The 25,842-nt window shown below is 34.8% G+C and overlaps 2 protein-coding genes across 2 annotated transcripts; both read left to right on the forward strand.

Moving 5' to 3' along the window:
* The first annotated feature begins 8,071 nt into the window (after positions 1 to 8,071).
* On the forward strand, positions 8,072 to 10,658 carry LOC110625615. Its single transcript, XM_043961426.1, has 7 exons — positions 8,072 to 8,407; positions 8,498 to 9,079; positions 9,137 to 9,208; positions 9,398 to 9,585; positions 9,649 to 9,879; positions 10,200 to 10,370; positions 10,472 to 10,658. Exons 1-7 carry the CDS (start codon positions 8,072 to 8,074, stop codon positions 10,656 to 10,658), a joined length of 1,767 nt encoding a protein of 588 aa, XP_043817361.1.
* Positions 10,659 to 24,239: 13,581 nt separating this feature from the next.
* On the forward strand, positions 24,240 to 25,343 carry LOC110626148. The gene has a single exon (XM_021771910.2). The coding sequence runs from the start codon at positions 24,535 to 24,537 to the stop codon at positions 25,237 to 25,239; it is 705 nt and encodes a 234-aa protein (XP_021627602.1). The 5' UTR covers positions 24,240 to 24,534; the 3' UTR covers positions 25,240 to 25,343.
* The last annotated feature ends 499 nt before the right edge of the window (positions 25,344 to 25,842 follow it).

Raw genomic sequence — 25,842 nt, forward strand, 5'->3', positions numbered from 1 at the left:
GCCAGGATCTTCACCATGACACAGCAGGAGGCTAACACATCCAACACCGTGGTGTCAGGTAATCTCGTCATTGGGTGTTCTGATGTGTATGCATTAATGGACCCGGGTGCATCTCATTCATTTATTGCTCCGAGAGCCGTTGAGAGGTTAGGTCTGATAGTCTCTAGGTTAGAGTGTCCCCTATGGGTCAGTGGACCCAAGTGTGACCCGTCAGTGGCAGTGTCAGTCTGCTAGTACAGTCCAGTTTTTATTGAGGGAAGATGCCTCTCCGCCGACCTTGTGGTTCTAGATTTGACAGACTTTGACGTCATTCTAGGGATGGATTGGCTATCTACCCATGGAGCTACCTTGGACTGCAGGGAGAAGGTAGTCAGGTTCAGAGATCAGAACGGGTTAGAGGTCGTCTTCAGAGGAGACAAGAGGGGCACACCTAGAGGTCTGATATCAGCTCTTCAGGCTCGTAGGTTGCTTAGGAAGGGATGTCAGGGGTACTTAGCTCATGTGAGAGAGCTAGACAGTCAGGTCAGGGAGCCGGCCTCGGTGCCAGTTGTCAGAGAGTTTCAGGATGTCTTTCCTAATGAACTTCCAGGTTTACCACCTGCTAGGGAGATAGAGTTCGAGATAGAGTTGGTGCCTGGTACTAGACCGATCTCTATCCCTCCCTACAGGATGGCTCCAGCAGAGTTAAAGGAGTTGAAAGAGCAATTGCAAGAGCTGGTAGAAAAGGGTTTCATCCGACAGAGTACCTCACCCTGGGGTGCTCCGGTCTTGTTTGTGAGGAAGAAGGATGGATCCCTTAGACTTTGTATCGACTACAGGCAGTTGAACAAAGTCACTACCAAGAATAGGTACCCATTGCCAAGGATCGATGATCTATTCGACCAGCTAGCCGGAGCGGGTTGTTTCTCCAAAATAGATCTAAGATCGGGGTACCATCAGCTAAGGATAAGGGATGAGGACGTGCCAAAGACGGCTTTCAGGACCAGATATGGGCATTTTGAGTTCCTTGTGATGCCGTTCGGGTTAACTAACGCCCCTGCAGCATTCATGGATCTCATGAACAGAGTGTTTAGCCAGTACCTGGATCACTTTGTTATTGTCTTCATAGATGATATCTTAGTGTATTCCAGGAATGCAGAGGAGCATGCCCATCATCTGCGGTTGGTCTTGCAGACTTTGAGGGAACATGGCTTGTATGCCAAGTTCTCTAAATGTGAGTTCTGGCTGAGGAGCATTTCGTTCTTGGGACATGTAGTGTCAGAGAATGGGATTGAGGTAGACCCCAAGAAGACAGAAACTGTGGCTAACTGGCCTAGACCCACTTCAGTGACGGAGATCAGGAGTTTCTTGGGTTTGGCAGGTTACTACAGGAGGTTCGTTCAGGACTTCTCAAAGATAGCAGCTCCTCTGACCAGACTAACCAGGAAGAATCAGAAGTTTCTGTGGACCGACCAGTGCGAAGAGAGTTTTGAAGAGCTTAAGAAGAGGTTGACTTCAGCACCAGTGTTAGCTCTGCCATCTAGTGATGAGGACTTTACAGTCTTTTGTGATGCGTCCCGTGTGGGACTGGGTTGTGTGCTTATGCAGAATGAGAGGGTGATTGCTTATGCTTCTAGGCAGCTAAAGAAGCATGAGTTGAATTACCCCACACATGACCTTGAGATGGCAGCAGTAATCTTTGCACTCAAGATGTGGAGGCACTACCTTTATGGGGTAAAATGTGAGATCTTCACAGATCATAAAAGCCTGCAGTACATCTTGAGTCAGAGGGATCTGAATTTGAGACAGAGGAGGTGGGTAGAGTTGCTGAGTGACTATGATTGCAAGATTCAATATCATCCGGGTAAGGCGAATGTCGTGGCAGACGCCCTCAGCCGAAAGTCACTAGGCAGTCTATCCCACATCACGACAGAGAGGAGACCAGTGGTGAAGGAGTTTTACAAGCTCATTGAGGAAGGTCTACAGTTGGAGTTGTCTGGTACAGGTGCCTTGGTGGCCCAGATGAGAGTGGCACCCGTGTTTCTGGAGCAGGTGGCTCAGAAACAGCATGAGGACCCAGAGTTAGTGAAGATTGCCAGGACTGTTCAGTCAGGCAATGATAGTGAGTTCAGATTCGACAGTAAGGGGATCCTCCGCTATGGGAGTAGACTATGTGTACCAGATGACATTGGGCTAAAAGGAGACATTATGAGAGAGGCTCATAATGCAAGATACAGCATTCACCCCGGAGCCACCAAGATGTATCAAGATTTAAAGAAAGTTTATTGGTGGCCAGCGATGAAGAAAGAAGTGGCACAGTTTGTGTCCGCCTGCGAAGTATGTCAGAGGGTGAAGCTGGAACATCAGAAGCCGGCTGGAATGCTTAACCCGCTACCTATTCCAGAATGGAAATGGGAAAATATAACTATGGATTTCGTAGTGGGGTTACCGGCGGCGTCCAACAGAGTGGACTCCATATGGGTGATTGTGGACAGACTCACCAAATCTGCTCACTTCATTCCTGTCAGGAGTGGCTACTCTGTGGACAAGTTGGCGCAGGTATATGTGGATGAAATCGTCAGGCTGCATGGGGTTCCCGTTTCGATAGTGTCAGATAGAGGGCCCCAGTTCACCTCCAGGTTTTGGCGGAGTCTGCAGAATGCCATGGGTACTAGGTTGGATTTCAGTACTGCCTTCCACCCCCAGACTGATGGACAGTCAGAAAGGACCATCCAGACTTTCGAGGATATGCTCAGAATGTGTGTGCTAGACTTTGGCGGTTCTTGGAGGCAGCATCTACCTTTGGTGGAGTTTGCCTACAACAACAGCCATCATGCTAGCATCGGGATGGCTCCATACGAAGCTTTATACGGAAGGAAGTGCAGGTCACCTGTTTGCTGGAAGGAAGTAGGAGAGAGGTCCTTAGCAGGACCCGAGCTAGTAGAGATCACCAGCAGGGTGGTGCCCATGATCAGAGAAAGAATCAAGACAGCTGCAAGCAGACAGAAGAGTTATGCAGACATCCGCAGACGGCAAGTGGAGTTTCAGGAGGGGGATCTGGTATTGCTTAAGGTGTCTCCAATGAAGGGAGTGGTTCGCTTCGGGAAGAAAGGTAAACTAGCCCCACGATACATCGGACCCTTTGAAATCTTGCAAAAGATTGGGAATGTGTCGTACAAGCTGGATTTACCTGCTTCGATGGAAAGAATCCATCCGGTTTTCCATGTTTCAATGTTGAGGAAGTTTGTGTCAGATCCGAGCAAGGTTCTTAATGAGCCTGATGTGGAGGTCCAAGAGGATCTCACCTATGTTGAACAGCCAGTGCGGATCATAGACACCCAGATCAGAAAGTTAAGAAATAAGGAAATCCCGATGGTGAAAGTCCTGTGGAACCACCACAACTTGGAAGCATGCACTTGGGAGACACGGGAGTCCATGCTCCAACAGTATCCCCATCTCTTTTAGAGGTTAGTATCTATGTGTTCTATGTGTTTAGTATGTATGTTATGTTTTATGCTATGCATGTACTAGTTGAGGAACATTCGGGGACGAATGTTCTTAAGGGGGGGAGAATGTAATACCCGGCTAGACTCCGGTATCGGAATTCCTACCGTCCGGTAGAATCTCGGATGTCGGAGACCTCTAGAAGGGTAGAGACATGTTTTGTAAAGTGTTTTCATGAATTTTAATGTTTTAAGTATGAAATTAAATGAGTTTTTGCATGAAAATAACATTGGAGGAAAACTCAGGTTCGGCCGCCGAAAGTCAAGTTCGGCCGCCGAACATGCATGAGTTTTGGAGGCACGTTAGGCCCCCGAAAGCATGAGTTAGGGAAGTCCAGTTTCGGCCGCCGAAAGTCAATTTCGGCCGCCGAACATTGCATGGATGCGGAGGCACATTCGGCCCCCGAACGTGGTCTGGCCAGCCACCTATAAAAGGGTCCCTTAGCCGAAAATGGGCGAGCTTTTTCTCCCCATTTCGGCCAAGGTGAGCATTCCGCCATCCTTCCCCAATCTTGAGTTTTTCCTTCCTTTTTCCATGATCTTTACAAGTTTATAACTTTGGTTTTGAAGATCTTTGAGCTTAGAACGAGTTTTGGAGCTTGGAGACCAAAGGTTGGAACTTCTCCCATCTCCAAGTTTAGATCTCCTCAACTCTCGATCTTCAAGAGGTAAGAGCCGATCTTAAGCTCAATGTATGATTTAAACAAGTTTTATAAAGTTTTAAGGGGTAGAATGCATGTTAGAGTATATGTTGAACCTATGGGTTTTTGATGACTTTTTGAACAATGTAGCTTGATTGTGTGTGATTGGAGTGTTGTAGATGGGGTATATACATGTTTGAGGCCCCTAGGAACTTGTATGCATGCTTTGGTTGAAAAATATGCATGTTTGGAAGGTTTGGAGGCAAAATGTGCGAAGGGAGCCAAGTTTCTGCCCTTTGGCAGAAACCAGGTTCGGCAGCCGAAGGCACTTTCGGCCGCCGAACATGGCTGGGGAGGCAGGCCTTTCGGCTGCCGAAGTTGCCCCCCAAAAGAGACTTTCGTCTCTGTCTGGGACTTTCGGCCGCCGAAGGTGCCGCCGAACCTACCTGAGTTTCATCTCTGTCCAGGACTTTCGGCCGCCGAAGGTGCCGCCGAAAGTGCCCTGTTCAGCCACTTCATGCATATCTCTATGTGATATTTTCAGGATGTTTTAGGGGGTTTTTGGGGAGTATATTAGAGTTATGTTTATGTATGTTTGGTCCCTCATTAGAGTCCACCTGTGTAGGTTCGGACCCGAGGAACCAAGGACCCCAGCAGTGAGCCAGCTGCTACAGAGTTTGTCAGAGTCAGCCAGAGGTGAGTGGAACTAAACTTAACCTTTTAAATTAAGAAATGAAATGCTTTTATCATGCTTCATGCATCATGATCATATTATAGGTTGTTTGCATTAGAATTCACGACTATGCCGCATTGTATTGCTGTGATAGATGATAGTGGATGGACATTAGGATGATTCATTAGCCTTCTATATATGAAGTCCTGTGGTGCCCATAATAGGGCCGGGCAATACGAAGTCCTGTGGTGCCCATAATAGGGCCGGGCAATAACTCCGAGTACGAAGTCCTGTGGTGCCCATAATAGGGCCGGGCAATACGAAGTCCTGTGGTGCCCATAATAGGGCCGGGCATGGAGTTGAGGGATTTTTGAATCAGTCCATCCGTGGTGTGATTTATTTGTGCAGTGACACATTCCATGATAGCATGTTTTAATATTCTTTTTACAGTTCTACTCACTGGGCATCTAGCTCACCCCTCTCCCCTAACCCCCAGGTTTGCAGGTACGGGATAGATAGAGAAGGCAAGAAGAAAAAAGTCCTATGTATGTAATAGTTAGATTGTGGACATGACAAATGTATTATGATGTAATGTAAAAATGTTCAGGATGTTATGTAATGAGGTTATTGAGGATAGAGTTGTGCTTGACCATAATGTATTGTTAATCCCTTGTATATACATGATCTTATGTTATGATGTTTATGTAAACTAACTCAACACAGGTTGTTTTGCCTTTAAGGCTTGATGAGATCCCACAGAGGGACTATGTTATGTATATGTTCAGAGTATGCACAGGTTGAGTTAGTTGATGACAGTATGTATGAAGAAAAGTTTTAATTTTTATGCATGTTGTTGATCATGTATGGGGTTATACAGGTTTACAGGTTATATGTCAGGCTTGCTACGGGTCCCGGCGGCCTTAAGTCGACCCGGATCCTAGCGCCGGTAGCGGTCCGGATTTCCGGGGCGTTACAACATGATTCCTAGTGTGCTTGACCTACTAGAACCTCTATGAGCCCGACACTCTCTCTATAGGTCCGACCATATGAACCTAGAGCTCTGATACCAATCTGTATCGATCCGAAAATCGGACCGCTACCGGCGCTAGGATCCAGGTCGACTTAAGGTCGCCGGGACCCGTAGCATGCCTGCTATACTCCCTGTGTACCTGTAAAATCCCATACATGATCATACATTTTCTGTAAAAATATAAAACTTTGCTTTGAACCAAGGCTCAACCTGTGCATGCACTATATCTGTACTACAGAACCCCCTTACTAGAGCTCTCATCAATGCTCTAGATAGGTTCAACTCATACTCTGATAAGCCTGATTTTCACATACTCATAAAAATATTTACATAATATAAACAGACCATGTATATAAAAAGGATTTACAACATGGGTCAAGCATACATACTATACACAATAGAAGACTAATACATCTCTTTACAATAGTACATGTCCACACTAGCTATTACACATCTCTTTACTCTTCCTGTACCCTGCTGAACTTCCCCTTAACTCTGATCCTGCAAGACTGGGTTAAAGGAGAGGGATGAGCTATACTAGCCCAGTGATTAGAACAATAAAAATATGTTAATAAACATGCTCACATGGAATGCATCACATCATAAGTAAATCACCCATTTCAGACGGACAGATTCAAAACTCCCTCTGTTCTGTGCCCGGCCCGCGAAGGAGCTCCTCAGGACTTGATCACACCCTCTATGGTGCACTGTGCCCGGCCCTCTCAGGGCTCCTCAGGTCTTTATCGGAGGGCTAATGAATCCAAACTATGTCCGATCCGTACAAGCATAGAATAATGCAATGCGTCACATTAGTGAATTCTAGTGCACTCACCCTATTACATATCATGATGCATGGAACATGCTAAAAGCATTTAAGTTCTCAATTTAAAACATTAAGTTTAGTTCCACTCACCTCTGGCTGACTCTGAACTGCCTCTGAATACTTTAAAGCAGTGCTCACTGCTGCTCTCTTCGGTTCCTCTGGTCCGTTCCTACACAGGTGGACTCAAAATGAGGGACCAAACTAACTCTAAAACATCTCCATAAAACTCCCCAAAACCCCCTTAAAACATCCTAAAACAATCAAGAAAAACATGCAAAAGAAGGCTTGACAGGGCACTTTCGGCGGCAGGTTCGGCGGCCGAAAGTCCCTTCCAAAGCCGAAACTCAAGCACTTTCGGCGGCACTTCGGCTGCCGAAAGTCCTCTCCAGAGACGAAAGTCCCCAACCTTCGGCGACACCTTCGGCGGCCGAAACCCCCCTCCAGAGCCGAAAGTCCAAACTTTCGGGGGTAAGCTTAGGCAGCCGAAACCACCTCCTTAGCATGTTCGGCGGCCGAACCTTCCTTCGGCAGCCGAAACTGGGTTTGCCAATAAGGCAAAACCCTGCTCTGCTTCCAGCCAAACTCACCCAACTTCACACACACATGCAACCCAAACTTCCACAACCTGCATATACTCAAGTATAGGCACAAAGGGGTCCAAAACTAACTTAAAACCCCAACAAACAACACAAATAAACACAAGCATGCTTTGACCACAAAACAACCAAAAACTCAACTTAACCTAAACATGCATCTCTACCCATAAACCTCCATAAAACTTGCATCAATCATGAAAAGAAGTTCAGGATCTTCACTTACCTCTTACAAACAAGAAGATAAACGATCCCAACGTGGAGATATGGAGAAATTCTCCCTAAAAGTCTCCAACTTCAAAACTTTTGGTTGATTTGCTCAAAAGCTTAAAAACAACATAAAACTCATCAAAACTTTGAAAGATTTGGAGAAAACATGAAAATCACCCAAGAAAGAGCATAGTCTCACCTCTGTCTGTGAAAATGGAAGAAAGCTTATCCATTCACCGACCTAGGGCCTTTAATAGGTGGCTGGCCAGACCACTTTCGGCGGCCTAACGTGAGATCAAAAGCCATGCATGTTCGGCAACCGAACTTTCACCTTCGGCGGCCGACCCTTGCATTTCTTCCTTGGCTCTTTTCTTTCAAACACTCATTTCCTTTTACACTTAAAACATTAAAACATACTACCATTCTTTAGAAAAACATATCTACTACCCTTCTAGAGGGTTCTGACATCCGAGATGCCACCGGAAAGTAGAATTCCGATGTCGGACTCTAGCCGAGTATTACATTTGGTTTCAATCTGGGGATGATAACACCAGAGCTTTTCATAATGCGGCAAATGGAAGACGAAAAAAGAACTCTATTGTGATGCTTCAGGGTTCAAATGGAGAGTGGTTATGGTCGGGGTTTGGAGAACCATGTTGTTGGATACTTTGCAGAGCTCTACACTCAACAGGACACTTTGCATACTGAAATCACGAAATGTGTAAAAGCAAGAGTCACTGTGGAACATAATATGGATCTTACACGTCCTTTAACTGATGATGAGATTAAGGCAGCTGCATTTTCGATGCATTCAGATAAATCGCCAGGAGATGACGGGTTTAATCCAGGATTCTATAAACGGTATTGGTATATTGTTGGCAGTGAGGTTATTTCAGAGTGCAAGAAGTGGTTTATTGAAGGTGTTCTTCCTGAGGAAATTAATAATACCAACATTGTATTAATCCTGAAGAAGAATTGACCCACTACGATTAAAGAGCTATGACCTATTGCCTTATGCAAGGTTATCTACAAAATTCTTGCTAAGGCATTGGCAAGCAGATTGCGTAGTGTGCTCCCAAATATCATCTCTGAAATGCAAAGTGCATTTGTGGGCGGTCGGTTAATCACTGACAATGTTATAGTGGCTAACGAGATGGTACATTACATGCGAGGATTGCGGATGGGTAAAGTGGGGTATGCAGCACTAAAACTTGATATAACAAAGGCTTATGACCGCTTGGAGTGGAGCTACATTGAATCAATATTGGTTGCATTGGGGTTTGATGAGAAATGGATTAATTTGATGATGATATGTGTCACAACTGTTCGTTACAATATTCTTCTGAGGGAGTCGATAATAGGTCCCATTGTTCCATTAAGGGGATTGAGACAAGGAGATCTTTTGTCCCCTTCACTGTTTATCATTGGGGCAAAAGGTCTCTCAGCTTTAATTCTGAAGAAAGAAGAAGTTGGAGCCCTTCATGGATGTCGTATTTGTGAACGAGCACCAACAGTTAGCCATCTCCTATTTGCGGATGATTCATACCTATTTTTCAAAGCTAATGAAGCTGAAGGGGAAACGATCAGGCTGTTGTTGGAGACTTATAAACAGGATTCTGGGCAGGAGGTCAGTCTAGCCAAATCTACTGTGTTTTTCAGTTAGAATGTTAGTAGATGTATTCAGGACTTGCTTTGTCAGAATTTAGGCGTGACTGAGGATGTGGACTCTGAACGATATTTGGGTATGCCTATTATGGTGGGTAGAAAGAAAAAAGTGGTCTTTGCTTTCCTTAAAACAAAGTTGCAACATCGCATGTAAAATTGATCTGGCAAAATGTTGTCTAGAGCTGGAAAAGGTATTCTTTTTAGGACTGTGGCGCAGACTTTACCGACCTATGTGATGAGTCTTTATTTGCTGCCTATGTCTATTTGTGATAAGTTGCAGAAGCTGATGAATAAGTACTGGTGGGGTAAAGTAAGGAGGATGAAATGGGATAGAATTTGTGAGAGTAAGAATGATGGAGGTTTGGGCTTTCGAAATTTGCGTGTTTTCAATTTAGCTATGCTAGCTAAACAGGACTGGACGTTGTTGGTTATGGATACGTGCTTGGTGGCTCGTGTTATGAGAGCAAAGTATTTTCCAGAAGGCAATGACCTAAATTCTCAATTAGGAGGTAACCCAAGTATGGTGTGAAGTATTTGGAAAGCAAAGAAAGTTATTCTCCGTGGAGCACGAGTTAGAGTGGGTGATGGACAAGACATCAATGTATGGAACAACTCTTGGTTGTCTAATGCTGATGATGGTAAAGTCACAACCCAAAGAAGTGAGGAGAATATGCATCTTAGAGTGTGTGATCTTATAGATGAGCAAGTTAGAGCGTGGGATGTGCCAAAGATCTTTGTTGTATTTAATGAAAGGGACAAGAGGTTAATACTTTCAATTCCTCTTTCTTTGAGATGTGTCAGAGATAAATGGATGTGGACTCATGAAAAGGGGGTACCTATTCAGTGAAAAGTGGTCATAAGATGTTAAGAAGCAATGGGCAGCCTACTCAACAAGGAGGTCAGGATGATTTTTGAAAGAAACTCTGGAAAATCAAAGCTCCTCCAAAAATATTGGATCTCTTGTGGCACGCCGCGAATAGTTGTCTTCCAACTAAACATCGCCTCTTTTAGAAGCACATCACTCAGGAAGACACCTGCCTAGTTTGTAGTGTGGATACTGAACATTCTTTGCATATTCTAAGCATGTGCGACTTTGCTAAGAATTGCTGGAGTTTTATGGGTTTGAGTTGGCCTGTTGATAGGTCTGGCGATGTTAAGGAGTGGTTGAGTTCTGCTTTTGACACTTTTGATCTGGATCAAAGGGCTAGTGTGGCTGCGAGTCGTTGGCAATTTGGAAGAATAGAAACCGCGTGGTATGAAGTCAGAAATGTTCTTCTACATGGTTTGTGGTTTGTTTAGCCTTCTCATTCCTTCATTCCTGGCGTAATGCACGAGATTTTTGACCTCTTTGCAGGTTAGGGCAATTATCTGATGACTCAGATTGCAAATGGAAGAAGCCGAATGCTGGTTGGACTAAAGCTAATGTTGATGCAGCTATGCTTGAGTCAAAAGGAGCAGTGGGACAGTGTTTAGAGATGACGAGGGCATATTTATTGGTGGCTATAGTAAAATTTTCGAAGGCATTTCTGATCCGACGCTGATGGAAATGTTGGCAATCCGGGAATCACTTAGCTGGTTAAAAAATCATGGATGAAGCAAAATAATTGTGGAGTCTAATTATCAAGTTGCAGTTGATCAGTTGGGTTTTTTAGATTCTGGAAGTGCAATGTTTTTAGAAGTTTACAGAGATTATCAATATGTGTTGTCAACTTTGCAGGATGTGTGAGTTGATTCATTAGGAGGACTGCGAATTTTGCGGCTCATCGCCTTGTTAGAGCTGCTCAATTCAGTTCAGATTTCTATGTGTGGAGTTTTACTCTGCCGATTGTATTGTCGCAGCTCTTACTTTTGACTTACATTAATAAATATTTAAAAAAAAAGTATTTACTAAATTATTTGTAATTGTTGGAAAAAAATAAATAATAAAATTGTACATATCAATTTATTATATTAATAAATAAATATAAAAATATTACTTTATTATACTATTTATATAATAATTAAAAATAATCATTAAAATATAACATGCCGATATGTAATTTTTTTCATATAACAATGAAATTATAACTGGTTTAATTATTATTTGTAGTATTTTTAAAATTAATTTTAAATAAATAAATTATTTAAAATTTTAATTTAAAAAATTATAATTAATAAATTTAAAAAGATTATATAATTTAAATAAAAATAAAGTCAAAATAGATGTCAACCCATAAAAAATTACCTCTGAGTATAGAGTTAATTAGAAATTTAGCTTAGAGTGATTTATCAACTATCTATCAAATTTTTACTGTATTCAACCGTTAAACTAAATATGATACACCCTCTAATCTTATTAAAATTAATAATTTTATAAAAATTTAATTTATATATATATTTTAATTTATTTTTTAAAAATAATTCTTATAATTAAAATTAAAATAATTTTTGTAATTTAAAAAAATTAAAACCATAATTTTTTTAAGTTACTCTTTTTCTAAAAAAAGTCCAACAAGAAAAAAAGAAAATTCTATCAAGCCTAACACTGAAAGAAACAAAAAAAAGTCCATAATCAGCATCACAATTTGATATAAGTTAGGGAGAGTAATTATTACTTTTATAACTTTTTGTTATAATTAATATTTATCTCTTTGATTAAATATTAATATTGAGAAGAAAAAATAATACTAATTAACATGATATCCTATATTTTATTTTGCATTTTTATTAAGTTAAATATTGCATGTGTATTAATATTATTATATTTTTAAGTTGGCCTATATGCATTAAAGTTGACAGGCTAATTATGGATTGTAAAAATACTATAATCATAAAAATGAATTATCTATATATAAATAAATAATTATTTTATTTTATTTTTCAAAAGATGATAGATTCATTTGACGAAAATGTACAAAAGTTTACAATAAATATATGGGTAATTTATGATTTAGTCCCTGGGTATTACCATTATTAACAAGTCAATCTCTGTAATTTTAGAAACCTATTAAAACGTCCTTATGTTTTCTCTCCATCAACGAAATAGTCCTTTTGTCTATTTTTACCGTTAAAAATATAGTAAAAGATTATATTACCCCCCATTATTTTTCTCCTTCTCTTCCTCCTTCCTTTTCTTCTTCATCAATTCTTCTTCCTTCTGCTTCTACTTCTTCTGCTTCTTCTGCTTCTTCTTCTTCTCCTTCTTCTTCTTCTTCTTCTCATTCTTCTTCTTCTTCTTTTTCTTCTTTCTCTTCTTCCTCTTCTTCTTCTTCTTTTTCTTCTTCTTCTTCTTCTTCTTCTTCTTTTTCTTCTTCTTCTTTTTCTTCTTCTTCTTCTCCTCCTCCTCCTTCTTCTTCTTCTCCTCCTCCTCCTCCTTCTTCTTCTTCTTTCTCTTCTTCTTCTTCTTCTTTCTCTTCTTCTTCTTCTTCTTCTTTTTCTTCTTCTTCTTTTTCGGAGGAGGAGGAGGAGGAGGACGAAAGAAAAGACAGGGACTATTTCGTTGACAAAAAGAAACGATAAGGACGTTTTAATAGATCTGAGAAAAGATAGGGACTATTTGGTTGACAAAAAGAAACAATAAGGACGTTTTAATAGATTTCTAAAAATATAGGGGGGATGATTTCGTTGACAGAAAGAAACGATGAGGAGGGACTATTTCGTTGACATAAAAAAACGATAAGAATGTTTTAATAGATATGAGAAAAGATAGGGACTATTTCATTAACGGAAAAAAACGATAAGGACGTTTTAATAGATATGAAAAAAGATAAAAATATTTTAATAGATTTTTGAAAATGTAAGGACTAACTTGTTAATAATTGTAATATACAAGAACTAAATAAATGGTTTTATTTGAGGGTAAAATTGGATTTTAAAAATTTTCTCTCTCCTCCTTTATCTAATTTTAACGGAAAATAGAACAGAAGGACTATTTCGTTGACGGAAATAAAACATAAGGACGTTTTAATAGGTTTCTAAAAATACAGGGACTGACTTGTTAATAATGGTAATATCTAGGGACTAAATCGTAAATTACCCTAAACATATTAATTTTTTTTAAAAAAAATACTTTTGGTCCAAAGAAAATAAGTTAGCATAAAGTAAACAATACATAAATCCAAACCCTTGGCTTAACTCGTACGAAAAATAAAATTTGACCCAAAAAAATCTTAGTTGAGAAAATTTAAGCTTTTTGATTTCATCTCCACTAAGGCCAGAGACGCGAGAAAGAATAGCAGAGGAATTGTCAAAGAGTAGAAAAATCATTGCACAGCTAACAATTAAAACCAGGAAATCTAAAACATCAAAGGCGACATAAGCTTAAGAAAAGAAATGTCATAGCCACGCTTCGTCTTAACTGTGAAGAGATTTAGAAAAGAGCCCGTCGTAGCCCTTATGGATTAACCATTCTATAACAAGTTGAAATCAATTAATGGTTCCTGATAATTTCTGTACCAAAACAAGTAAACTTCCCTCAAGCCAAAGATAAAACAAAAGCCATATGAAATGCAGACAAACAAACAAAGAGGGTGAAGGACCAAGGGAGATGGGGTTTTACTTAGAAGCTTACCCATCTCTATATACATGCACGAGTAAAAAAAAACTATCTGAATCTTCATAAAATCAACCTGCATGTAAAGACTACAAAAACTAACACGTAACAAGAAAACAACCTGATCTAACATAAACTTTTATAAAAAAGTATTGATATAAATTTTTTTTTTTTTCCAGCCAAGAAGTTCAAATTTATGAAATAAGAGAGATTAATGTTTGTAATCTTAGGCATACAACGGAAAATAATAATAACAAATCCTTACTCTTCAAAAACCATAGAGAAGGGTTAATAATATTTGCCAAGTTCCCAATTTTTTTTATTAAAATAATATAAATATAGAAGTATACTTTCTATATTTCTCCTTTTTAAAAGCAATAAAAAATAAAAAAAATCAAAATTAGAAATTTTTATAGGAATAAACAAGGTTAGTGGAATCCTGAGTCAATAATAACGGAATCCAACGTGTGGGCATATAAGCAAAAAACCAAGAGAATATTTACTAATAAATAATGTCATCCAGATTTGCTAAGACCCTTACGTTATAGGAATATAGAGTGAATCTGTCATCGTATCAGCTTCTATTCCTTTGAGGAACCACATAAATTAAAATATACCAACCCCTTTTTTTTTAAAATAAAAAAAAAATAAAAATCAATTTTAAAAAAAGAAATTGTTAATAGAAAAAATATCATTAAACCTTCATTATTAATTTATCATAATATTATTTTAATAGCTATGAGTTTCTTCCATGCCTTATCTACACCTCAAAGCCTTTACAAGCACGAAAAGTTTTCAATTATTAATAATAAAAAATTATTGAGAAAAGTTATGTTCCCTTTGATTTAACATAAGATTCTATATTTTTATTTTTTATAATTATAAATTATTTCAAAAAAATTATTCGAATCGAATTAATTTAAAATTTTAGTTTGATTTTTTATTTATTTTAATTTAATTTTTAATTTTAAAAATTTTAATTATTTTAATTTATTTTAATTTTAATTTAAAAAATAAAAAAATTAAATCGAACTGATCAGTAATAATAATATATTATTTTTAATAATATTAAAAAATTAAATCATAATTAAAATTAAAATATTTTAATTAAATTTTAAAATATTAAAAATAAAATATAAAAAAAATTAATAAAATCAAATCGAATTAGATTAATTCGATTTGATTTCTATTCAAAATCAATTCGATTCGATTTTTATAAATATTAAAATTCTTATTTTTATTTTATTTAATTTAAAATCGAATCGATTAAATACTCAACCTCATTCTATTTTTAACTTAATTTTAAAAATTTTATTTCTTTTTTATGAATTATTAATTTTTTAATTATATTTAATAAAATAAAATATATGTTACTCATCTATAAATTAAAGTTAAAAATATAGAATATAATAAAGGAATCAATTAAAAAATTTAAATAAATTAGAAAATTAACCCACCTAACAATAAATCTATTTCATTTCAAAATTTTATTTTATTTTTTCAGGAGGAAGCTACAAAATGATAATTGCATATATATTATATAAAGAGAAGATAAAAGGAATAAAGAGAGGAAATGGAGCCCAGGGATCTAGGCCCATCTTTAGGTTAAAGTTGCTACCTGTAAAGCCCAAATCTACTTTTTTTTTTTTTTTTTTCTATATTTTGCTTTCTAAAGTCAAGTGGATTGAGTATATTATTTATTTATTAATATTATGTTAATATATCAATGAGATTTTATTTTACCATAAACATTATCCTTCCACTTTTAATAGAGAATGCTCAACTGTCAGCTAATGTTATAAAATGTTGTTATGATGATAAATTAAAAAATAATATATTCTTATAATATTACTGCCTTCACCTCAGTTCCCATTTCTCCTTTCTGAAAAAAACATAAAATTAAGATATAAACGAAAGTCTAGCTGAATTTTAAAAAATTTATATTTAATTTATTAAAATTTTTTTAATTTTAAATTTGAGTTCAATTTATTTTAAATTTAAGTAAAATATTAATAAATTTAGATTTGTTTGATTTAGTAAATAAGTCAGATAAGTAAACTTTTATAATATCAAAGTGAACTGAACTTTTTATTAAATTAAATTTTAAATAGTTTATATATAATTTAATTTATTTATAACCGCAACAAAGTATTATTAAATTAAACAAAGTCTATGTTAAAATTCAACTCATGAAAATTTATATATACTTAAATTTAAACATAGTTAGAGTTTTAACTGTTTAAATTTAATTTTTCTATGATATTGAATTTAAGTTGCTTAACAACGAGCCGATTATCAAATTTATTCCTAAATATGAAACAAGTTAAATACTATAAATTTAAATTCAACTCGTTTACTAAATAAATATAAAATTAAGCTCAATCTTAATGTGTTTAAAAAATAACTTGAGTTGAATTCAACTTTTGTGCAGCAAAATGTTAAATAGTTTACTAATAATTTACTTTATTCGCTCGTATAAAATTTAATTAAAAAATCAAATAAAAATGTATGTGAGAATTTATTCTTAAAAAAGAAAATATTGAATGAATTGATCGTAATTTATGAGATTTTACTATTTCTGACCTTTCTAAATCTAAAGAAGATACTAATCGTAGGAAAAATGAAATTTTCACAATACTTGCAAGGCTCTCTGATATTATTTGATAATATAAATTCTTGTTATACCTAAAAAATAGATTTTTGTTAGAATCATTAGCAGAAATAATCAAATGATTCTGTTAATACATTCGAGTAATTAAACGTTTTACAATTAATAAACTAAATTTATTGTATAAACCTAACAACAATGAATCAAAATCCTGAAAGAATGCATCTTTAATTTCATCCAACATTAATAAACATTAATACAATATAAAAAAGATGAATTATTATTTAGTGTTAGAATTAGAAGATGAAATGATGCTTTTGACTTCGTTTTAAGGAATGATTAATTTTTGAAAATAATAATAAAATTTTGTATTATTATAAACACAAATGTCGAAAAGTAAAGTCAATGTCAATATGCAGATGGTCACAAATGGTTATCAAATCAACCGAAAGATAGCAAATGGCTTTCAAATCAAGATATGCTGCTCATGTATCATATGTAGATGGTTATAGTACAAGATCGATTCCAAAAACACCAATAGATGATACTGGATCTATCACCACTGAGCTGAACGAGATTGAAGAAATCAATTCCAAGCTTAAGTCCTTACAACAAGAGATGAATCGATTGATCAAAGGTAAAGCCATTGTCAATTCACATTCAATCTATACCTATTATCCAATTGACTACTCTGGTAACGACTCTAATTCTTACTATTTTAATACACAATCTACTTCTTCAATAGTGAATTGTTGTACTGTAATGATAAGAAAGGAAGCATGGATTATTGACACTGGAGCCTCAGATCATGTTACACCTTATAAATGTTATATGCCATATATCTCTATTGTTATTTCACCTATAACTATCCATTTACCAAATGGTTCTTCTACACAGGTCTCACATGTAGGCACCATTACACTACACACACACATGAAATTGTTGAATATCCTCTTTGTTCCTAATTACAATGTAAATCTATTATCCATGTCTAATTTACTTAAAACCTCTGACTTGACATTAAAATTCTGCTCATCTTATTGTTTTTTTCAGGATCAGAAGAATAATTCTATTATAGTTGTTGGAAGAATAACCAATGGGTTATACATCTTAGATAATACTAGTTTTTGTAGTTCCATCATTCAGCCCTGCCTTGATTCTGTTTTTAATGTGATATCTTCCAATCTTCCTATAAATACCTCTAAGGTTAATGATTGTAATAAATGGACTACCTCATTTACAAATTCAATCACAAAAGTTCCCTTCTCTGTTCTTCATCCTAGGTTAAGGCACTCTTCTTGTTAAAAGATATCTCATATATATGATTTTAAGAAATATGTTGATAATATCTACTTGTGCTCATTATGTCCCTTAGCCAAAATGTTTAGATTGCCTTTTTGTAAAAGTAATAGTATTGCTACAACTCCTTTAGAGCTGTTTCATGTAGACTTATGGGGTCTCTTTGTTGTAACTTCTATTACTGGTGCTAGATTTTTTATCACTATTGTCGATGATAAAACTAAAGCCACATAGACATATGCTTAAGTTCAAAGATCAAACACACTCTATTTTGGTTTTTTTTTTTTTCAATATGTCTAAATACAATTTAGTAGATAAATTAAAATCCTTAGGTCTGATAATGGAGGAGAATTCATTAATGAAAAATGTGCTTCTTTGTTTGCTTCTAAATGTGTCATTCATCAAACTACTTGCCTTTATACATCTCAACAAAATCGTACAGTGGAAATTAAACATAAGCATATTTTAAACATTGCTAGGTCCATTCAATTCCAGATAGAGTTTCCAAAATCTTATTGGTCTAAATGTATATTGGCAACCACATACATTCTTAATAGACTTCCAATCAAAACCCTCAATTGGTTAATTCCTTTTGAAGCCTTGTTTCACAAACCACATGTTAATGAAAACTTGAGGACTATTAGCTGCTTCTGTTTTGCCATTAATCATAATCCTAGCAAAGATAAGTTTGATCCTAGAGCCACCAAGTGCATTTTACTTGAATATTTTAATACTCAAAAGGGATATAGATTATAAAATCTAGATACAAAACAAATCTTTGTTAGTAGAAATGTTACTTTCCATGAATCTATTTTCCCTTTTATCCATCATTCAATTCAAGACCATTATGCTCTTTGTCCTACTGTTCCTATCATTTCATCTGATGAAAATTTAAGTCCCAATTCTGATTCTGCTAGTGTTCTTGCATAAGGTGGTCTTGTTCATGCAAATTTTGATTATGATCACACCTTTACATAATTTGGTTCTGCTTCACAGTCACCCTCCATAGACCCTCTTTAATGCGTACATCACTCTTATTCCTTCTCCACCTCCTTTAAGGAAAAGCACAAGAACACATAGTAAACTAACTTGAATGCAAGATTTTATTGTCAATTGACTGTGCGGTTATCGAAGGCGGTCAAAAATAACCTTTTTGGTTATCAATAATTTTACAGTTGTAGATAATGACAAAAGAATCGAATCTACAGAGAATTGATACTTACCTATTTTCCTTATCAAGACCAAGTAAATAAACTGAAAGTAAAATAAAGGGGGGGGGGTTTGAGATTAATGAATTAAACTAATACTGAAAGCAATAAAGTAAAGCAAATAATAAAGTAAAGAAGATTCAAATATGAGAAAAGCTCTAGTTGAAGAATTGGATCCACTTCAGTTGTTGGGATTGATCATTGACACAAAGATTCCTTTATTTGATTCAATAAATTAGTTATGGAGGTAGAAGACGCTTCTCACCACCATATCCCTCCTTAAGCATAAATCAATCAGGGAACGTCCTCTAATTAATTACTAATCAACAAGTTGCCAAGAAACGTCCTTGGGTCTTTGGCATCTAACAACTGTCAATTGCATTAAGAAATAGAGAGACCTAATTCTAGCTACCCAAATGTATGGTGATATTGTTAGATCATGCAATTTCCGTAGTTTTTACACCAAGAGTTACTTGTGTTTGAATAATCCAAGCAATTACGAACTTAAAATTATCCACACTAACAAATTATTACCTTGCAATCAAGAATCAATGGGCTCTATTGATCTAAACCACAAAGCAACAATGGAATTAAGCATGAAATTGCATAAATATTGAAAAATAAAAGATAAACAATGTATGTTCAGATCTCTCAATCCATAAAATAATTAAAGTTTCACCTAATCTTCAACTAGAAAAAAGGGTTTCAGCCACTCATGGCTGAAACAAAACAAAAAATAAAAGAAAAGAAGAAGAAGCACCAATCGGTCTTGGAGAAGAGATGGGCGGCCGAATGTCTTGGAAGAAAGGAAGGGGGATTGATGCGCATCTCCTTATGTGATCCTTATATAGCCTTAAAGTATTGCCCTAAGTTTCTTTGTTGAGGTGGAGCCTTCTTTTGAATTTTGAATTTTGAATGTCCTCTTTTGAATTTTGAATTTTGAATTTTGAATTATTGAGAGGCAAGTGCATCTTCTTGGAATTTGGCTTCCTCAATAAGGGAAAGACTTCTTGAAGATTTGAAATTTGAATTTCAAATTACTCTGCTGAATTTACTTTCCTTATTTATCTCCTCTTCAGTTGCAACTTGGTTTGTGCAAACATGCTTGTTCTCTTTTATCCTATTTTAGGCAGTTTTAAGAGCATTTTCACCAAATTACTTCTTTACACCATTTTTTGCAAAATAATATCAAAACCACAAAATTAAACAGGAAAAGTGTAAATTAACATTAATAACAACATAATAAAATGGTCTAAATTTGGTCTGATCATCAATCATTTGCATATTGATCCCAACCTTGATTTGTCTATTAGTTTCACACCTTCACATCATACTTAGCTCAATACCATTTCCAATATTCATGAACCCTACATCTATATAAAAGCTTCAAAAGATCCTAACTGGATTGAGGCTATGCATCAAGAGCTTCTGGCTCTTGAAAGCAATGGTACTTGGGTGCTTACAAACCTACTCAAAGGAAAAAAGGCTATTAGTTCAAAATGGATCTACAAAGTCAAGGTTAAGCCTAATGGGGAGGTAGATAGGGATATAACCAAGTAGAGGGCTTATATTTTAAGGAAATATTTTCTTCTGTAGCAAAGATTGTTACTATTAGATTTTTTATTGCTTTAGCAACTTCTAAACAATGACTATTTTTCAATTGGATATCAATAATGCTTTCTTATATTCTTGAAAGAAGAAGTCTATATGCAGCCTCCTGCAAGTTATTTTAAAGCTGATCCAAGATAAGTTTGTTTGTTGAAGAGGTCCCTTTATGGCTTAAAGCAAGCATCAAGGCAGTGGAACTTAGAGTCAAATCATTATTGCAGTCATTGGGTTTTGCTCAGTCTATCCATAACAATTGTCTCTTCACAAGGGATATTCATGGTACGTTTACTGCTATACTCATCTATATAGATGATGTAATCATAATTGGCATATCTCTATCTGATATAGATAAAATTAGAAATGTTTTACATTGTAAATTCACTATTAAAGATCTTGGGCACTTAAAGTATTTTCTTGGATTAGAAGTTGCTACATCATCATCTGGTACCATTATCAGTCAGAGAAAATTTATCCAAGATGTTTTAACTGATACTGGTATGATACATGCTAAGCCTGCATCTGCTTTTCTGCCCAAAGGTTTAAATCTTGATCTTTCTACTGTGATTTGCTTCCTGAACCATATAAATTTAGCAGATTGATTGGCCGGTTGTTATACATTAACATTACTAGGTCAGACATTAGTATTGTTGTCCATTATTTGAGTCAATTCATGTCAAGTCCTAGAAAACCACATTAAGATGCAACTTGTCATGTTTTGAGATATCTCAAGACGTGTTCGATTACAGGGTTGTACTTTTCTGCTACATATAACTTGACTAAACTTATAGCTTATTGTGATGCAGATTGGACCATGTATTCTTTTTCTTGAAAGTTTGTTACTGATTTCTATGTATTTTTAGGAGATTCTCTCATTAGTTGGAAGACAAAGAAACAAAAAATAGTCTCTAAATCCTCTATAGAAGTTGAATATCGCAGCATGGGAGTCATAATTTATGAACTTTTATGGATTTCATACATACTAAGAGATTTACACATTGATGTACAATTTTCTATTTCCTTGCAGTGTGATAACAAATCAACCATTCATATAGTTCACAACCATGTTTTTCATGAAAGGACCAAACATCTTGATATCGATTGTAGGAACCACTGCAAAAATGATTATTGTTCCTATCCATGTGCTTTTAGCATAACAGCTTGCAGATATATTTACTAAATGATTGTCTATTCCTCAATATTATTTTTTCTTCTTCAAATTGCATCTGATTGCCTTGCTGATCCAACTTGAGAAGGGTGTTAGCTATTTTCAATCAGTAGTTAGCTAGACAAATAGTAGTTTTATGTAGAAAGTTGTAGTAGCTTCGTGTATATTCTTCTTGTACATATTCTATATTCACTTCTAATAAAATTATCGTTTATCATCCGTTTAAAAATTCATTGATTTTAAAAGAACAAAAAATCATAAGAATGTCATTAACTTAGTCATGCTAATCCTAAAGGCTTAAGAGTGATAAATGTAATAAAAATCAAATAATAAAAGTGATGACATAAAGAATCTTGATTCTTATTGAAAAGTTAACTCTAATATATAAATTAATAATAATAATAATAAGTATTTGAGACACAATAAACAGTCAATTAATTCGATTTTAACGGAATAAATAAAAATTTAAATTTTAAATTTTAAATATTTATAAAAATCAAGCACAATAAAAAAATATTATTCTTCAATAAAAAATTGATTTGTCTAATCCCAACAACACATAATAATAATAATAATACAGTGGAAGAGCACATATGCAACGCGCATTGGACGCAAGAGAAGGGAATTAAAGTAGCTTTGTATTGTTTTAAAAACACGAAGGAAAGGAAAGGAAAGGAAAGAAAAGGAAAGAGAAGAATTTGGTGTCACCATCATCTCAGTGCTCTCGAATCAAACACAACACTTAACTACCCCTTTTGTTTGGTGTTTAACCTTTAGCAAATTTAAGATTAAATTGCCACGTAGCTTCCAAAATCCAAACACAGAGAAAGCTACTACTACTCTCTCTCTCTCTTTTTTTTTTTTTCTTTAAAAAAAAAAAACTAACGGTGGGTCCCGACCAGTGTAACTGAATCCCAGTTAAAAAAGGTTTAGGTAAGGTTAGAATCTACGAAGGCAAGAAAAGCAGCTGCCTGTGTGGCAATTTCTTAGTTAGGAAGAAATGAGTTAATGGCTTTGCCTACCTCACACGTGGATCAAACTTTCAACTCTCTGTTACAAATTCAAATCATTTTCTCCATTTCTAGAACTATCCCCTGCTTAGCTTTTTTTTGCCCTTTTTAAATAACTGTCAATAACTAATAATATTTGGTTTCTCTCTAAACTTCTCTATCGATTTGAGATTTTCTTTTTTTTCCTGATAGCTCTGTCCCTTGCATATTTTCTTCTTTTTCTTTTCTACTTATATCGCTCTGATTTTTTTTTTTATATATTTTTTATTTTTATTTTCTCCTAAAAACTGTTAAATTTATGCTATTTTAAATTGGATTCTAGAAATATAGTTATGTAAAATAAAAAAAAAATTATATTATTTGATTAGAGACAACTCATTTAAGAAATTTAAAAATTTCAAAAAATATAAAAATTATTTATATTTAATTAGTATTTCTTATTCATTTATTAAAAAGTTAAGAATTTTTTTAACAATCGATTATAATATTATCATAATTAATATTAATAATTAATATATAATATTTTTATTAGTGATAGAATCTCTAAAAATAATTTAGTGATTGAATAAAATAATTATTAATAAATTTTAAATATTAATTTTTAATATTTAACAATAATTTTTTTTATTCAGTATAATAAATGCTTTTTAAAATTATAAAAATAAAAAATATTTTTATTATTAAAAAAATAATATTATATTAGAAGAGTGGTTATTTAGCTTTTGAGTAACACCATAGAAATTTAATTTGACTAAAAAATTTAAACTAAACTTATTTAATCATTAAATAAAAATATAAAAATTACTTATATCAATTTTTTTTAACTTACAAACTTTTTACTTTAAAAAAATAAAAAATATACAATTTTTTTAAAATAAATAATCTCAAATAAAAAATAAAATAATGATATATTTGAAACAATAATATTCCAAGAGAGGTTGAATAGAGTCATGCTTTTCACTGTAGATATCAAACTTGAATTATGCTAATGAACTCGTTCACTCTCTCCCGCAGTACTGTCCACTATTTATTCAAATTGAAAAATTGACGGAATTAAATTAAATTAATTTTTATTTTTTAATTTAATTTAATTTTTACTTTTAAAAATTTTAATTAATTTAATTTAATTTAATTTTAATCAATAAAAAATTAATAAAATCCAAAGGAACTAATTAATGATAAATGATATATTATTTTTAATAATATAGAAAAATTAAATTATAATTTAAATTACAAAATTTATTTAAATTTTAAAATATTAAAAATAAAGTTTAAAAAATAAAAATTCAAATTAAATGGTGTTAAATTAAATTAATTTGATTTAAATTAATTTTTACTTAAAATTAATTTAATTTAATTTTTATAAATATCAAAATTTTAACTTTTAATTTATAAAATCGAATCAATCTGTTACTCATTTTCCTGCCTGCTTTTTGTTGTAAAACCATTGCATGAGAATAGGATTTTGGAGGGGTGGGAATAAGACAGGATTAAAAAATTACAATAAAAAGGAGCAATAATGCTGTAGAAAATCTCACGATTTTTCTATAAAGAAAAAGAATGGAATTGGAATATAATACCTCTTCCCTAAAGAAAATTTTACAAAAATAAAAAGTAATAGATAATTATAATTTAATTTTTTTCGAAAAATACCCAACTTATTCACTATCTATAAATAGCTTTCCATGCAACTGAAAGGTTTCAACAATTCTTGCAGCAGTTTCCAGTTGATAAGCCAAGCAAAAACAGAGACTACTCTGTTTCCCCTGTTTGGCTCTGTATATTTTCTTTTCCTTTTGTTTCCTTATGCTCCCTGGAAGCATAATACCTTCCATTTTTGCTACAATCATGGTTGTTTCTAACTTTTCTCAATTCAGAGAAATGGCTCCAACCAAGGCTTTTCTTGTTTACGAATCCTCTTTCGAGTGAGAATCTGAAATTCTCAATTCTGCTTCACCTCACAATTGCATTCAATTCTCCATTCCCATATGCAAATGGATTCTTTCAGCATCAGCAACATCAAACTCGAGAAGGCTAACGCGATGAAGAAACATCGCCAGCTTCAGAAGATCGCAAACTTTTTTAGGTTCTTGGAAATATTTATTGTTCTGGCGTTGATTTCCAGGTTTTCTGTTCAGCTCCCAGTTGCTGTCAAGAACTCTAGTGAATATTTCAAGGACTTAACGGTCATCCTCGTAAGTCCCCGCTTCGTTTTTATCATCGGAAACGCCATAGTCATCACTCTCTTCGCAAAGTCAGGTCAGTTTTCTGGTCAGGATCCATCTGGGAAGAATTCAAGAACCGATCTTTATGATGAATTCGTTGAAAAGAGTGAAAGGATTCAGAGCTTGCACGGATATGAAGCTGGAAACTCAGACAGACAAAGCTCCTCTGTTGAGTACATAGTCACTGAAGAAACTTCTCCATCAGCAGAAATCAAGAATTATCAGAGAAGTGAATCAGAGAAATTAGACCGAGGTACTCGTAACAAGCTCTGCCGAGAACTGAGGCGGTCGGCGACAGAGAAATGCCGGGAAAGTGTAGGTTCCGGCGAGGGATGGATGAAAATTTCGTATCCTGAAGATAGAATGAGCAACGAGGAGTTCAGGTGCACAGTGGAAGCTTTCATAGCTAGGCAAAAGAGGTTCAGAAGAGATGAGGAAAATTCTGTATATAGAATAAATGGGATATAAACACAAGAAAAATAAAAAGTCTTGTCCAAAATTCTACAGTTGTAGTGATAATGGAGTGTCTGTACATTGCTAAATCATTAATCCAATGTAAATTTACCAATCAATCTTGTCTTAATCTCTTAAACCCATATGGTATACAAGGAAAAAGGACTGATCTTTTATGTTTCTTTTTTCTGTGATTTCAAATAGATGCCACAGAAAGATTGATGGAAATTAAAATTTCCAGAGAATTAGATTTCTCAGGATATGGATCATGCAGATAAGGAATATTACTAAATACTCATGTGGCGAATAGATATGGCATAATATGAAGAATTGTATTCCAAATTCTGCTTATGCAAAATTCATATGCTTAGATTCCAAAGTTGCCAACTGGGTTGTTCATGGATTGCTTTCCAAGTCCAAACAAGGCCTTACAGTGAGTAATCTAGAATAGCATCTTTGTCCTTTAGAAATTTAAGGATAAAGGGGGAGACAATGATGATGTCCAAAGGGGGATAAGTTCTGTTGTGAGTAAATGGTGAGCTAGAATTGTGACAGTAAGATTTATTTTAGAAATCCCATCATAACTCTGAATTCCCACTCTGCCTAAAATATGCTTGC

Source organism: Manihot esculenta, chromosome 11 (assembly GCF_001659605.2).
Source record: "Manihot esculenta cultivar AM560-2 chromosome 11, M.esculenta_v8, whole genome shotgun sequence".
In the NCBI taxonomy this organism is placed as follows: domain Eukaryota; kingdom Viridiplantae; phylum Streptophyta; class Magnoliopsida; order Malpighiales; family Euphorbiaceae; genus Manihot; species Manihot esculenta.